Source organism: Lissotriton vulgaris, chromosome 2_1 (assembly GCF_964263255.1).
Source record: "Lissotriton vulgaris chromosome 2_1, aLisVul1.2, whole genome shotgun sequence".
Taxonomy (NCBI): domain Eukaryota; kingdom Metazoa; phylum Chordata; class Amphibia; order Caudata; family Salamandridae; genus Lissotriton; species Lissotriton vulgaris.
Genome location: NC_141687.1, coordinates 1147541493 through 1147557804, shown reverse-complemented (window position 1 = coordinate 1147557804; position 16312 = coordinate 1147541493). Strand labels below are relative to the sequence as shown.

Here is a 16312-nt window from a genome sequence, read left to right as displayed (position 1 = left end):
TGATAATATACAAGGGAGGAGGTCCGCGTCAGGAGTTGTAGTCAGGGACCCTAGTACACCAGTCCAAACTTTTCCTTTTTAGGACAGGGATAGGTGCGGCGGTCCAGACTTGGCAGGGCGCGGTCCAGTCCACTTTCGCCAAGGGGAAGTGAGGAGAGTGCCTAGCACGGCCCTCTTTTTTCCACCGAGGGAACCCGCCGCGGCCGGCACACGAGGGTCCGGCGTGACCCCGCTGGCCCCAACGAGTAGCAGGTATAGGTGCAGGGGTGTGGAATTTTTTTAAAACTATACTTGTCCAAGGGACAAAGGGATACAATAATCTTCTAGCCCTGTAAAGAAATCCACTAGTCCCACGCACTCTATAAAACCAAAAGCTATACAGACTAGCAAGGACTTATTACTAGTCCACTATAAAACCCAAAGTATACATGACCATCTCTGCCTCTTTGCCCTTGCAAACTCTCTTATTATAAAGTATTACCTTCCACACTGTTTTCTTGCTATCAGCAGTAATCATTTGCCTTTCCACTAACTTGCCATACGGCCCATACCAACTCCACATCTTCATCATAGGGTTCATAACCCGCCTGTTCTCTTTTCTCACAACAAGGGTTTCACACACTTACTGTTAAATTACACCACTCCCTTACTACAAATATACCTTCACACTATATACATTTGAATGGACATCCATCTCACTACCCATCCCAAGACCTTCTCTCCACTTCCTCATCACAGGCTCTGTACCCCTTGCACATTTCACTACAAGTTCTCCTCCCCTCTCAAAAGAGGTTTTATTCCATCTCCAGTTTCACCATAGGCTTCATCCCTTCCAAAACCCTCTCTTGTCTACTGTTGCTACCTTGCCTCCACTTATCACAGGCTGCTCTGCCTTCTTTACCCCCTCTGCAATCTCATCTAAGCGCTCTGAGCAACCCTTTTACCTTAACCAGCTCACTTTGCTTCCTGCCCTCCATCAGCCCTGTCAACTGCCTCCACAGAAACAGAGAAAGAGTAAAAATTGAGAAGCCTGCACAATACAGCTCTGAGAGTGGATATTTCAATAGCATCATACCCGAATCAATGAAGGGATTGTTATGAGACTCACAGATGGCACGGAGGTAGACCTCAAGGGGACCAGGCTTGATTGAGGTGGAGAGAACAAACACCCAAGCTGTGAATTATTGAAGAAATCAACCGGCAATATTCAGTGAGCTATAAACTGGCGTCAATCACCTGCATGTAAACTGCAAGACATGGGTTTAGAACCTTGTTTGTTCTCAATCTGTTATTATAAGGCTGATAAAAAGTTTTTTGGAGCATTATTAATAGACCATCCAGGTAGTGTCATATTTTAAACTCCAACTTTCAATTTCTACCAGCTAAACAATCCGGCATATAATCCCTACCAGTAAAGACTGTTTATGACACTACACACTTGTATGATTAATAGTTAGTGTATAATGTGTGTGAGATGTAAAGCGCCTCTGGCACTTTACAGTGGGATAAGTAGTGCTATGAAAGTATTAAATTAAAAAAGTTAGGAATTGCTACTTATTTTGTCATTCCTATAAATACTCATACGTACTTATACAGCTGAAATTATACTCGGAACAGAAGGAGGGATGATGGCACTTTAAATGTTCTCTTAGTTTTGGGCTCGAGCTGGAAGAGAATATTACTAAAACCCTGGCAGGGCAGCCTCCGTCATTCAGCCTTCTAAGGTCACTGATTATCATCTGATTAAGTAGTGGTAAAGTCTGTTTTTATAGTGCTTGAAAAGAACACGAGTGAAGTGTGAAGCACTATAATAACAACAAGTACTGGCTAGTAGGGGAGAACTTGTGAACGACTGAGATATAGCACTGTAGAATGTGGTGCTAAAAGTTCAGTGAATGTGGTGGGAGGAAGAGACAGGCTGGGCACAAGCAGCTGAAGGATTCAAAGCAGATATGTGGGCACTAGAGAACAGCTTGAGGTGGGCATTCATGATTATGGTTTGGCATTAAACAAAGGAGGTATTTAGAGAAAAGGATCCAAATACCTGAGGAAAGTGGGGAAGAGCGCGCAGAGCGGGTCAGACTACTAGCGTTTCGCCCGGGGAGCCTCATAATCCCCATGAGAGTCTAGGCTCGGGCTCAGGGTAAGTGAGCCACGTATGGGGCAATACAAATTGTAGCAGCTGATCAGATAGGTTACTTGAACGGGAACAGAAAACAGTGAAGTTAGAAAACTGGGAAGACCGGGAGAAGGAGGAATGGGCACCTTAGGGGACACAGAGGGTGCATCAACCACCAACAGCGAGCTCCCAGTGAAGAAAGGTCAGTACAACCTCCATTGGGAAACATATGCCTTTAAGACAATGTACTAAAAGAAGCATTGAGCATTTTGAAACACGCCCAATGTCCCACTCCGTTGCTTGCTGCCTGCCTCTTTGTTGGGATTTTGTTCCCACTAGTTGAGTTTTTTGCGCTTTCGGTAAGTGCCTCCTGGAAGCTCCTGCATTTCATATTTATCAACCTTGACACTGAGCCTACTCAAATGAGACCATCTATTCCCCGGTACAGAAACTGCTTTCCTGTGGAAAATGGCATCACAAATGGCAGCATGCATCTTTCTGCAAAGTAAATAGAGGAATGTCCCAGCAGTTCCTTGAATCGGGGACTTCAGACTCTCTAAAAGTGCATCAAATATTTCCTGCATTACTGGTTTTAAGGCTCTCTGGTGTTAGTTCACACACAGCTGACTTCAGGGGCTTTTAAGCAGTGAGAAGTCTGTATATGTTTATCAAACAAGTACATCTTATATCCGTAACCCTTTATGTCATTGAGGGCGTCCAGTGGCACCACATCCTCCTTGTTCAGCTTCCTTGCCTTAAACTTCAGCTCGCAGGGCTCCTCTGACTTCTTACTCTTTCCGAGAATTTGCATACACAGCATTCCTGTACACTCTCAAGGAATTGTAACGTACGACATGCACCTTCCCTGACCCCGCTCACGTAGGCATCTACCACTGCAGGGGAATCCATCCAGCACCACTAGTGGCATATCTTTATTGTTTAACTAAGAGCGCATGTGCAGCAACTTTTAGCACCCGAAATCAAAACTAATATGGGAGCCGGTGTTCTAACACAGACCTCAGGGCCGGCTTTAGCATTGGTGGCGCCCTGTGCGACAATGTTTGTTGGCGCCCTCGAGTGACCATCTCCACCACAGATTCCTATTCCCTCACTACCACCAGTTAACAGTGCCCCTCAAATTTCCATAACCAGTCTCTCAGATTTATTTCGTTTTATAGCGCCACTCGTACCAGTGTGAGGTGTCAGAGCACTGTGCATCATACACACATTTAACAGAGACAATCACGCGTGTAAATCAGTGTATAAGAAACACGTTACATGTAAGAGTCACAAGTCATCCATACTTTACTGATAGGCAGATATAGTCCTTGGTCTGGAAAAGCACAAATTCAGAATTTAAATAACACATGATTGTTAGGGGTTTTCTTTAATAGTAATAATTCATTTCTACCCAAATGACCCTTTTTAGGTAGATCAGTTTAAGGAAAAGCCGGGCAAAAAAAACATGTAGGTCTAATATAAACCCTGCAGTTTGCATGCAGACCTTTGATGACAGTTAATACCTCATTGTTCTCTATTAGGATTCTAACTTATAAACTGCAAAATAACAAAAATATCTCTCTGACAATACCAGGAACCTATTTACCTATTAATATTACATGCACTTTGCAATCTGCATGGCACACGTTTTTAGCAGCAGGCATAGTAACCCTCTGAGCTAACTTACGAGTAGTCAAACTTCCACTAGACAAAACTCCTTCTCTCTCCAAGAAGAACATTAATCACCGGAGTAATCTTGACATTTTTATTGATATCTGAAAATTGCTGGAGGGAAGGAACGAGGCAGCAGGTGGTTTTTAAGCCATAATATATTTCCAAACAGGGCGCCTTTTCCAAGTCAACTGATCGCACCGCCCTAGAGCCAGCCCTGGCGGACCTTACAGATGCAGTGAGCAATAACGATATTTTTTGGCTTTTTGGCAGGGCCGACTGGGGAGCTCAGAAAGACATGCCAAAAGTTTATTTTTGCAAATGCACTTGCAGGGTTAAATACGCGTGCAGATGCGAAGGGGAGATTATCCCGATGTGGAGATTAAAACAACGGAGGGAAGATTAAAACAACAGAGGGGAGATTAAAACAACAGCACAAACTTTCTCACAGCTGCAGCCAGGCTTTTAGTAGTTACCGTAATTACCTTAAAAAAAGCGCATTCACTAAGATTGCATATTCCAATCGGATAAATACTGGTTTGTGATTATATTAGAGGCACAAGGGTTAAAGAGAATGTCTACTTGTCCGGAGGACTAAGCAGACAATAAAACTTCTTGTCTGCAACAAGAATCCTCATGTCCAGGGCGTCGGGCGATACAAATTCCCCACCCCTGTAGGTGTCCTACCTTGCCGGCGGCTATGGAGCCGCAGAGTCAACGCAAGGGGAGGTACAGGCGGGTACAGCCTGCTCCCACTCCTGGAGGTTCCTCAAAAACATTAAAATGTAATATTGTGGTATCGGGTTCGGTAAGACCCGTGGTGATGTGTTGCCTTCTGGTTGATTCTATGGAGCCGCAGAGTCAACGCAAGGGGAGGTACAGGCGGGTACAGTCTGCTCCCACTCCTGGAGGTTCCTCAAAAACATTAATGTGTTATTGTTGGTATCGGGTTAGGTAAGACCCGTGGTGATGTTTTGCCTTCTGGTTGATTCAGTGGTCCTGGACTATGACGAGGATAGTCACAAGGAAGGAGAATTACGGGGCGTGGAGGGGGGGGTACCCTCTCATGTTTCTGGTAGTGTTTTTCAGGCTCCAGCGGTGCAAAGTCAAGTGCAGGTGTGAAGAGAGCACGGCCCATCAAGCAGGGCGCCTCGCAGACAGCATGCATTGGTTTCAGCACCACGGGCGGAGCCGTCGAGAGTGGTCTCTCTGTTGCCAGGTGAGCAGTTAGCTGCACAGGACAAACCTATTATGGTGTCTGTGGGCACAGGAGTGTTGTGGAAATCGGGTAAAGTGGAGAGTGGTGTTACAACTGGTGCTTCCAGTACGGTTAAAGAGCCATTGGCTAGTAAAGAGTTGAGAATCAAAAGTTACCTTATCGGTGAGTATGTTGAACTTCTTAAGCTGCTACACCGGGAAGTCCGGTCCAAAGTGGGTTTAAGTAAGAGGAGTTTGAGTTGGCCAAACGTCCTAGAGTTCCTTTAAACATTGAAAATAGGACAGCTGCATTCTTTATCTATGCAAGTGTATACTGTGAACAGTTTCCAGAGCGCAGCGTGTCTCTTTTTAAATACATGGATGTTATACGCAAGTGCTGGGAGTTTAACAAGGGATTTTGTACCAGAGAATATGGTACGTTTAAACACGAATGCTCTGGCTGTGGTAGGACACACCCATTTTCAGATGCTGGGATAACCAGCCAGCAGGAAGCCATCAGGGGAAACAGGCGAGTGCAGGTGGTTCAGGGACGCCCTCACAGTTTTCAGGGGGTAAGGGATCCAGAGGTTCTAAGGGGGTTGTGTCCAAGGGCTCATACACTGGTTAAGTTGGAGAGGTTGCGCCTTGCGCTTCAGGTCTATGAAGATGAAGCAATAAAACAAAAACAAAAAAAACAAAAAAAAAATTGGTTGGATGGTTTTGAATTTGGTTTCGGCTGGGTTACATGGGCTCAAGGGAGAGGAGATGGTCTGCTCTTTTGAAAGCAACATCTGAGCATGGCGCAGTGGTGCGAGACAAGCTAAATAAAGAAGTACAGGAAGGAAGGATGGCTGGCCCCTTTTCATGTTTGGCCGATCCTTAATTTGATAATATCACCTGTTGGAGTGGTCCCGAAGAAAGATCCGGGACAATTCAGGCTTATTCAACAATTATCATGGCCGGGAAGGTCGTCTATCAATGATTTATTGACTCAGAGGCTGTGTCAGTCTCTTATTCCTCAGTTGACGTGGCCATGTCACTTGTTGTGACCGCGGGCGCAGCTGCTGTGATGACCAAGTGTGATATAAAGTCTGCATTCCGGCTGTTGCCTGTCCACCCGGAGGATTGGTGTCTCCTGGGTTTGCAATTTTCAGGTGAATGGTATGTGGACCAGGCTCTGCCGATGAGATGCTCCATTTCATGTGCTCTTTTTGAGTGTTCTAGTACCTTTCTTCAATGGTACTCTAGTCATCAGTCCTGTCACTCAATGGTAACGCGCTACCTAGGTGATTTTTCTTTGTCGGGTCCCCGGGCTCCACGGAGTACCAGTCTGCTCTGGACACTTTCCAAGGGCTCATGGAGGATCTGGGAGTTCCTTTGGCTCCCGAGAGAACGATGGGTCCTGCCACTTTTTGTCCTTTTTAGGTATGGGGATTGATTCTGTGTTAATGTGTGCTCGCCTGCCCGAGGACAAAAAAGTGAAAATGCTGGAGTTACTGGAGGCCATGTTATCAAAAAGGAAAGTGTTGGTGAAAGATGTTTACGTGCTACTAGGCCATCTCAATTTTTGCCTGTGGGGTGGTGAGGGCAGGCAGGATTTTTTGTCGAAGATTGGGCAGGGCTCTTGCAGGTCATCAGTTGTTCCTTTGGTGCGGGACCTTGACTTCCAGTGGGATGTGCAGATGTTCTCGGATGCTGCTGGCAGTGATGATTTTGGGCTGTATTGGAATGGAAGATGGTGTGCTGAACATTGGCCGGATGAGTAGTTGTATGGAGATCACAGCATTACCTTTTTAGAGCTTTTCCTTTGATGGTGGCTTTGACCCTGTGGGGGGAGGAATTGGACACAAGAAGGTGCTTTTCCGTGTGGATAACATGGCTGTAGTGGAGATCGTGAACAGACAGTCTGCCAGGGATGAACAGGTATTGAAGCTCATGAGAGTCTTCGTGCTGGGTTGCTTGGAACACAACATTCATTTTCGTGCTTTCAACATTCCTGGGGTGGACAATGACATAGGTGGCTCACTGTTAATGTGCAGGGGCTTTGAGTGAGTTTTGCCTAGGGTTCAAACCCCAGCTGGGGAAAATCGTTTTGGGAATTGGGATAGCTTTTATGGGTAAGTTGTTGTGGGGTTATTCCCCGACAGCGGAGGAAATTGGCAGAAGGTTGCTGGAGGGTTGGGCCAGAGAGCAAGGGCATGCTACTAGACTTAGGGCTCCTTTATCTTGGTAGGTCCTAGCCAGGTTTATCACTATTCTACCTTCTGTTTGTTCAGTTGACTTTGAGTCATGTTTATTTTCCATGTTGATGGCGATCATGTTTTTTAGGAGTTTTCGGGGTGTCGGATTTGTTGGGTTCTAAACACAAGTGTGGCCTATTCTGGCGGGATGTTTTTTGTTCAGACGAGGGGGTGCAGGTCTGGCTGGCCAGCTCCAAACCGTTAGACGAAAGAAGGGAAAGGTGTGTGGTTGCAGGCGTGTGCTCCACGGCTTACTTGCCCCTTTACTGTTGGCGCGGCGCTGGCGTTCACTTTGTGGGGGTGGTGATGAGGAGCTTGCTTTTCAGCATATTGATGGCACCCCTGTTACAACATACCAATTCCGAATGGTTTTGCGCAAGGCTTTGCAGCACTTGGGACTGGATGGGAACTTATATGGGACAAATTCTTTCAGGATTGGTGCTGCAACCGAAACCTTCAACAGAGGTTGGACTGACCGAGATATCATGAGATTGGGGCGTTGGTCTTTAAACTGTTTTCAGCCCTACGTGAGGAGTCCAGCGGAGGAGGCGCATGCGTCATCTTCCTTCCCATGAGTTCTAACTCTTTTTTCTTTTGTAGGATCGGTTGCTGGGCCTTGTTCTCCTGTGGTGACAGTTTGGATAGTTGGGCATTCCTTCGTGAAGTGGGCCCGAGTCCAGGCTGCACAAAATTACTTTGGAGAACTCCTGGGTTTCAAGGCTCGAATGTTTAATGTGGTTTGGAAGGGGAAAGGTGGGATGCTCTGGAGAGAGTTACTCCCTTGTCTTAACAACAGTATGGTGGGCGGTCTATGTCCTGATATTTTGGTCATCCAGCTGGGGGAGAATGATCTCTGTGCTACCAAAGGTGGTGTTACTTAGAGCTATAAAAGGGATCTGGGCTTTATTAAGGAGCTTTGGGATGGGTGCCATGTCTTTTGGACGGAATTGATACCGCGTAGGATCTGGAGAGGGGTAGTTAATCCCAGGGCTGTGACAGAGCCTGGTAGAAGGTAAATTCGGAAGTTTCATGCTGCTGCTGTGGTCTTGGTTTTAGCAGAATTTCCCATTGGGAAATTAAATTCGAGACGGTGGAATTTTTCAGAGATGATGGTGTTGTCTTGTCCAGGGTTGGAATGGACCTATACTTGTTAAGAGTTACGAGAGGTTGTGGCGCGTTCGATTGCTATGCAGCGTTAGTATTGGTACGGTTTTGTTTCTAGTTTCCTGTTTGGGGGGGCAGAAAGGGAGGTGGGTATTTTCTCTCCCCCCTACCTTTCTGGGTGGCGGGGTTTTGGTTGTATCGGTGCAGTTTATGGTAGATTGTTTGATGAGTATCGGATCGATGCTTTGATTGACAGGTTCAGGGGAATGTTGGTCATTGTTTGACCGTTCAGGTTTTGGGGGGTATTGGCAGGAGTGAAGGGTCAGGCAGGGTTTATGGTTATAGAGGGCCTGGATTTCAATATGTGATTGGGGGTTGATGAATAAAGGTTTTAAATGATGACGTAATGATTTAATTAATGACGTAATGTTTTATTGATGATGTGATGTTTATAATGTTGTTGTAATGTTGTAATGCTGCATTGTTGGGTGGGGGAGGGGCCAAAGAATGTTAGGGGAGGGGGTGGGGGGCGGGGTTTGTAGTTAATTATTTATTTAGTGAGGTATAGTTTTGTAAGGCGTTGCCAAGGTTTTATATTTGTGATGTGCACCTGTTTCCTAATAAAGCGGCCTTTTACACACTCAGAACAATCTCGGTCTACTTTACTCCCACCCCTCGCCCTCCCTCCCAAAGGGGGGCTTGGGGGAGGGAGCTGACCGCAGGGAGGTCCCCTCCCCCGGGCGGTTTGGGAGGGCTGCGAGGGGTTTCCAGAAGTTGATGGAATGTTCTAGCACTTGGGCTGGCCTAGTAGGACTGGCCAGCCCAATCATAAGTTTCTCTGTCCCCGCCTCCTAGCCACCATTTTAGGTTTGGTGACCTGGTGGCTAGGAGGGCTGTTGGCGTTTTTTGTCCCACCCTCCCTCCCTCCCATTTATCATTCCTTTTTTCTGGTTTTTTGCTTCCCTCACTTTGCCCAGCTAGGGTTTTTCTCCCTCCTTTTAAATTTTTAACTTTATCTTTATTAAAGGCTGTTTTCTTGGGTATAGGTGTGCAGGGGTTTTTTCTTGTGCTTTGTATTGTCGCTAGGAACAGGTGCTGTGCGGGGTTTTGGTTGTATCGGTGCAGTTTATGGTAGATTGTTTGAGGAGTATCGGATCGATGCTTTGATTGACAGGTTCAGGGGAATGTTGGTCATTGTTTGACCGTTCAGGTTTTGGGGGGTATTGGCAGGAGTGAAGGGTCAGGCAGGGTTTATGGTTATAGAGGGCCTGGATTTCAATATGTGATTGGGGGTTGATGAATAAAGGTTTTAAATGATGACGTAATGATTTAATTAATGACGTAATGTTTTATTGATGATGTGATGTTTATAATGTTGTTGTAATGTTGTAATGCTGCATTGTTGGGTGGGGGAGGGGCCAAAGAATGTTAGGGGAGGGGGTGGGGGCGGGGTTTGTAGTTAATTATTTATTTAGTGAGGTATAGTTTTGTAAGGCGTTGCCAAGGTTTTATATTTGTGATGTGCACCTGTTTCCTAATAAAGCGGCCTTTTACACACTCAGAACAATCTCGGTCTACTTTACTCCCACCCCTCGCCCTCCCTCCCAAAAATGTATCACGTCTACACTTCCTCCGTTCAGAGGCTTCCGATTTTTCAGAAGCCAATAGTGAGCCGCACCTCGTTGAGGTACGGACCAGATGATGTCCAACTTTCCTGTCAGTCATGTAATGAAGGCTACGAAAAAAGTTGTAAATCTTATTTTTTTTCCCCAGTAAGGTACACAAATGCAAACCCTTGTTACTTGGAAAAGAAATATCTAACGTTTAAATTAAAAAACAAGTTGCAGAAGCCTGTCCCAACTGTTCATAACAGAAGGACTCAGCTAAAAGGAAATGTATATCAGAAGGTGAACATTTTACGCAATATTTGTTTTATAACCTTCATCTTTGTTTGTTTCCTATACTCGCCTACGTATAAGAAGAATAGGGCATACAACATTGTGCGATATATCGCTCTTAGCACTAGTCCATGGCTGTAAGACTATACAGAGAAACACTTGGGAAAAACTGCTGCTTTGCATTTACAATGCTTAGTATCATCTTCAGGCATTAGTACCCCCAAAAACAAAAAAAAACATATTAGAAAGATATCGGTTGTCAGACAAAAATTGGCTAAAAAAATGTATTATGACCGCAAAGTTGCTCCTGTAAATGTGAATTTCCCTGTAGCAACAGAGTAGGAAAAAAAGAGATCGAGAACAAACATACTAAGATTAAAATAAAGGTATAATGTACATTTTTTGTTTGTTTAATAAACTGCAGAGAGCGTCTCTCCTTTCTTGTGCTAGGAGTAGGCTACGCCACCCACGCTCTTACTAGACCACTAGACTTTGCCGTACACAAGATTTTAGATCATAAACGAAAGGGTGGCAGGAAATTACCATAATGTACAACAACACTGCAGGTGAATACCTTGGTTATGACCCAATACATAGATTTAAAAAGAGCACAGCTATGAAAGAAGTGAATTTACAACAGGAGCTGCTGGTAAAGACTGATAAATTCGTATAAAAACCTGTAATCTTCACACATCCTAGTTGATAAACTGTGGAACTCTGCCACTGATAATTTACCTAGCCTTGATGGGTTAAGTAGACACAATGCTACAGAGGAACGAAGCAGCAACTCCATCTACAGTGAAGTGCACCCGTTAACAACTCCACTCGAACTCCTTAATGAAAAGAGCCGAGCCACCTGCTCTCGCTCAATGCGGTCTCAAAATCATAAACAAATGGTTGTTGGGGAGTGAAAAGTAAGGTACTCACGCAACTTAGCAAGGAGCAGATTCCGAGGCAGGCCCCCATGACAAAATCCAAACAGTGATCCGACTTCTGTACTGTATTCGGCGCTTCTGGCTGCTTTCTCAGCTGTAATGCATCACTTGCAACTCTTGGTAGGCGTCTTCGCTTCTTTCCGACAGCCTTCGTATATCTTCGGTTTGGAGGTGATAGAAATGGACGAAGGACGAAAATAGACTCACAGCGGCCATTTACAAACGGCGTGTTTTGTACAGAGTGGCGACAAAAATTATAGGACAGTGATAAAGAAAACTTGTAAAACGTAATATTTGTGAAATATAGGACTTCGCTCATAAATAATAGAATATCAAGGTACATTTCTATAGGTTTTGAACTGTACATTCTTAGCATTTTGTCGTGTGTACTCATTCAAATGAAAACGTGTTCAATTAAATCAAATGTTATTTCCATGTGTGCCCAAGAAAGAGCGTTTTATTCACAGACACTGTGGTTGCTTTCAACACTCTATCTACTCTTTCTATTTCTTTGGCAGACAAAGTAAGGGTTTTGATACACTGTGCTACTAAAATTGCAGCTCGTGTCTCCTATACCTGGCTGAAAGCTAACCTATGCTACTAGAATAAAACAAGCATTGGCATAGCCAATAGGTCTAGCTTTTGGGACCTTGTAAGTATTTAAATATGTAGCACAATATCATCAACTGTTGCATGGCTAAAAACTTATAAGGTCCCAAAGGCGAGACCTATTGGCTATGCCAATGCTTGTTTTTATAGGCCTGGCATGCAGTTTTAAATGTAGGCTGGTAAGAAAGGTGCCAACCCGGGGGGCAAGGTCTAGAGAGAAATTAGATAGGAAGAGAGGTGCGTTATAAGGAGATAGCACAAATAGAAAGGTGAAGCACAGAATGACAGGTCAGGTAAACAAAGCAGCAAAGCAGAGAGGCAGGTAGAGCCGGTGGGATGAAAAATAGAAAGATATCAGAAGTAGAGAGAAAAGAGGTGCAGATGAGGTAGAGAGATGAGGCTAATACAGAGGGAGGGCGAGGGAGAAGTAGAGACTGGTGAAATAGGGAGAGAGTGACAGGTAAGACAGATGTATGAAACGAGCGAGACATTGGAGGCAGAGAGAGTGAACAGAAACAGTGAAGGAGATAGAAAGAGAGATGAAAGCAAAGGGAGTGATAGATGGAGTGCAAGAGGTAGAGAGAGCATTGTAGAGAGAAAGAAATAACATAATGGGAAAGAGGACATCAATAAAAAGAGCGACATAGAAGGCCAATATGTGTGGTAAATTGAGAGGCTAGATAGTGTATGAGAGGTGGGGAAGAGAGAGATGAGGCAGTGAGTTGTGAGGCAGAGAGGGAAATGAAAGAGAGAATGGTGAGGTAGACAGAGAGATGAAATTAAGAGGGAGGTGAGTAAATGGAAGAGAAATGAAGGGGGATGTGATGCAAACAGAGTAACAAGATGTAGAAAGAAGAGAAAGTAGGGAGAGGGAGCCACTTGAAGAGAAAAGAGGTGCAGAGAGCTGACTGAGAGCTAGAGATCTAGAGGTTTGTTCGGAGAGAGGTGGCAAGTTGAGGTCATGAGAGGTAAGTGCTGTGGGGCACTGAGATTTATTGAAAGAGAGGTGTGACATACAGAGAGAGTTTAAAGGTAGAGCAATAGTGTGGAAGGTACGTAGCCATGTATAAATAGACAGGTAATAAGGGAGTGTTTAGGTAAAGGAATGAGGCATGGGACAGAAAGGTGCGACAGATAAAGAAATGTATTAGGTGGTATAGAGAAGTGACAGCTAGTCACAGAGTGTGTATGTAGAGAACTAAGTTGGAGAGAAGGGCGGGGATTTAGTCTCAGGTCAGGTAAAGAGAGTTAACTTACAAACAAGAGAGGAAGAGGGAGAGATGAAGGAGGGAAATGTGAGTAGAGGTGTGAGGTAGAGAGGCAAAACAAACAGGAGCTAAGAGTAAGTTAATGGGAGGCAGACAGAAATTAGAGAGGGAAAGAAAGGTTAGCAAGAGAGGGAAATGGATGATAGAGCAAGATATGTCTTATGACATATCAATCAAATATCAGCTTTAAATAGATTTTAGTAATTCAATCATTTTTACCAAACTTCAGCATGTGAGTTTTGAAAAAAATATGCATCTTTTAATATTGCATGATCTGTGTAGTAAATGTCCTCTCCACTGTTCTTCTCTGGCTAGACTGTACTATGTTATCTGTGACATCATAGAATGCCTGGATGTCCCTCTAGCTCACTGTGCCTTTCTATTACTTACTGTGGCAGTTGGTCATCTCAGGCTGAGCTGCTAACAGCTGGCTCCTGGTGGGGTTTTCCCCTGGAAGGAACCTGCAATAAAGGATCTTAACTTACTAAGCGGACTCTGTGTAGTATTCCTATTTGATGTCATTTCTAGAACTCTTGATGTCACTTAGAATGCTGCTGTGTCTTGAGCTCATTCTGCCCTGAGCTGCTCCTGTGTTACCTGCCTGTTTCTACTTGTGGATGTCAAGTTGTCATTCCTTCATTAAAAGCTGTAACTCAGAACCTGCGTTTGGATTGAATTACTACATAATTTCTGGTGACGACTGGGTACCTACAGCTACTACTTTCAAGATAAAGACTTCCTTTAATGACAACGTTCACTCTTGCCTCTGGAAGCTTGTTTCCTGCCTACAGCTCTACACTGCTGAACTTGCCTTTTTATGGTGCCATTCTCCGATGCAAGAAAACGACCTGTGAGTTCTACAATTATTTCTTCATTTTTGGCGATTATTGCTCTTACCGGGTATTGGATTCCGTTACACGCATCTTTTAAATCGCGTGGAATCTTTGCACCCGCTCTGCCTGCACCCGCAGCACCTAAGCAACTCAGAAGCGCTTAGCAACGTTCAAAAGCTTCCATCTTCGTCCTCCGATCCCTCGGAACTCCGCTGCATTGTGGGTATCACCTTTGGATTGAATTACTACACTCTGCATCTTCATTTACCACAACTTGGCGACGTTTTGAAGAAGATGAACCTACCTGTGCACTAAGAAACCTACTTCAAGATAAGGAACTAAAGAAAGGAACTAAAGACTTTGTTAAAATTATACATAAGACAAAGGTAACGCCCAGCTGACCCCACCAGTGTCCTATCTCACCTGGACAGCCTGCACCCTGGTTGTGTGTCTTTATGCTTATGTCTGCGTGTGTCTGAACAGCCTGCAACCGGGGCGTTTGTTATTATTTTGCCTGCTGTCACCAAGCTCCTGTCCGCGAAAAGTCTTCCAGCATTACTCTTCCCTGAGGCCTGGGGAATGTTTTATTTCATCTGGCCTTCATCCAGTGTGGGAAGCGTCAGGCGTTGGCAGAAACTGGCAATTTATATGTGAAGTGGTCAATTGGCTGCATCAGGGACAAATGCTGTGAACGTTTCTGATTTTTCCTCCCTCTGGTGAGTTCTTGCATCTATACTGTATCGTTTTACAACGAATGTAGTGTTTAACAGGTTTATACTATCTAAGGGAGGTTGTGTGCTGTGTGCGTAGTCTGTACTCATTTCTAGGGTGTTCTAGGACCTTATTGTGTACCCTATGTAGGGCATATTGGGTATATGCATGTCTGTTATCATTCCTCTATTTTGCTTCTAGGGGGATGTTATGTTTTGTACCCTACTTAGTGGAGGTTGCGTGTTTGTTTGCGGGTAGTCCATGCCCCTTGTTTATTCCCAGGATTACTACCCTGCCATGTACCCTTTGAGGTTGAGTGCTTACGGGTAGTCCATGCCCCATAGTTTGTTCCAGGGTTATTGTCTTTATCCTGCGGTGTACCCTTTTCTGGGGAAGTTGGTGATTGTGGGTAGTCCATGCCCCATCGTTTGTCCCAGGGTTATTGTCTTTATCCTGCGGTGTACCCTTTTCTGGGGAAGTTGGAGTTTGTGGGTAGTCCATGCCCCATCGTTTGTCCCAGGGTTATTGTCTTTATCCTGCGGTGTACCCTTTTCAGGGGAAGTTGGGTGTTTCCGGGTAGTCCATGCCCCATGTTTATTCCCAGGATTACTGTCCTGCGGTGTACCCTTTGAGGTTGAGTGTTTGCGGGTAGTCCATGCCCCATTTTCCGTCCCAGGGTTATTTTGCTTACCCTGCGGTGTACCCTTTTCAGGGGAGGTTGTGCGTCTGTGGGTAGTCAACGCCCATTTTTATTCCCAGGATTTCTGTCCTGCGGTGTACCCTTTTCAGGGGAGGTTCAGTGTCTGTGGGTAGTCCATTCTACATACTATGCGCTGTCCCCTGGTTTTGGTGGAGATTGTTTGTGCACTATTTTCCTATCGAAGTCTACCTTCTTGCAGCTTCTGGCCAGGGCTTCATTTTGGTTAGATTTTGAGCTGTGAATCTATCATACGTTTAGTGTCAGCACATCTTTATCAGGGGTAGTTTTTTTTCTTTTTTTTTTTTCTTTGGTGAATTCTTGTCAAAGGGGTTTGCTCTCTTGGGTTACCTTAAGTGAGTTTTACCCCTATTGTGTCTCTCCCAGTCTACACTCATTTTTGTTTCTAGGGTGTCTACCCTGTGGTGTACCCATGTGTTGGGAGGTTATGAGTGTCTGCAGCTAACTTAGCTGTTGGTCTTGTTTTTTTCGAAACCTTGTTGTTTCGTTAAGGGAGGGGGATCTGGCATGTTATGTCATAATGTTGTTTTCTTTGTTCTTTTCTCTGCTATTGATACCTCATGCTAACGTCATCTCATGTTCTACATTATTACTCTTGGTTCTTCTTAATTGTGTACTTCCCTGCTGATTGTTGCATTTAAGGTATTGTTGCCGATTATTCCTTTATTCTGCTTTTACTCCATAAGGGAAGAGGATGTGTAGTAAATGTCCTCTCCACTGTTCTTCTCGGGCTAGACTGTACTATGTAATCTGTGACATCATAGAATGCCTGGATGTCCCTCTAGCTCACTGTGCCTTTCTATTACTTACTGTGGCAGTTGGTCATCTCAGGCTGAGCTGCTAACAGCTGGCTCCTGGTGGGGCTTTCCTTACAATCTTAACATGTCTATCTAACCCGGAAGGAACCTGCAATAAAGGATCTTAACTTACTAAGCGGACTCTGCATCTTCATTTACCACAATCTGCTCTCTTTCATTCTGGAAACCGCTCGTTATTACAGCCAACCATG

The 16312-nt window shown here is 44.7% G+C and overlaps 1 protein-coding gene across 1 annotated transcript in view; it reads right to left on the bottom strand.

Annotated features, from left to right (window-relative positions):
- The window catches only part of SERINC2 (serine incorporator 2), a 240214-nt gene extending 228914 nt beyond the window's left edge, over positions 1-11300 (bottom strand). The window contains exon 1 of the mRNA XM_086956856.1: positions 11157-11300. Within this exon, the coding sequence (XP_086812982.1) occupies positions 11157-11195 (39 nt within the window). The 5' untranslated portion in view covers positions 11196-11300. The remainder of the gene's footprint in view (positions 1-11156) is intronic.
- Between the last annotated feature and the right edge of the window lie 5012 nt (positions 11301-16312).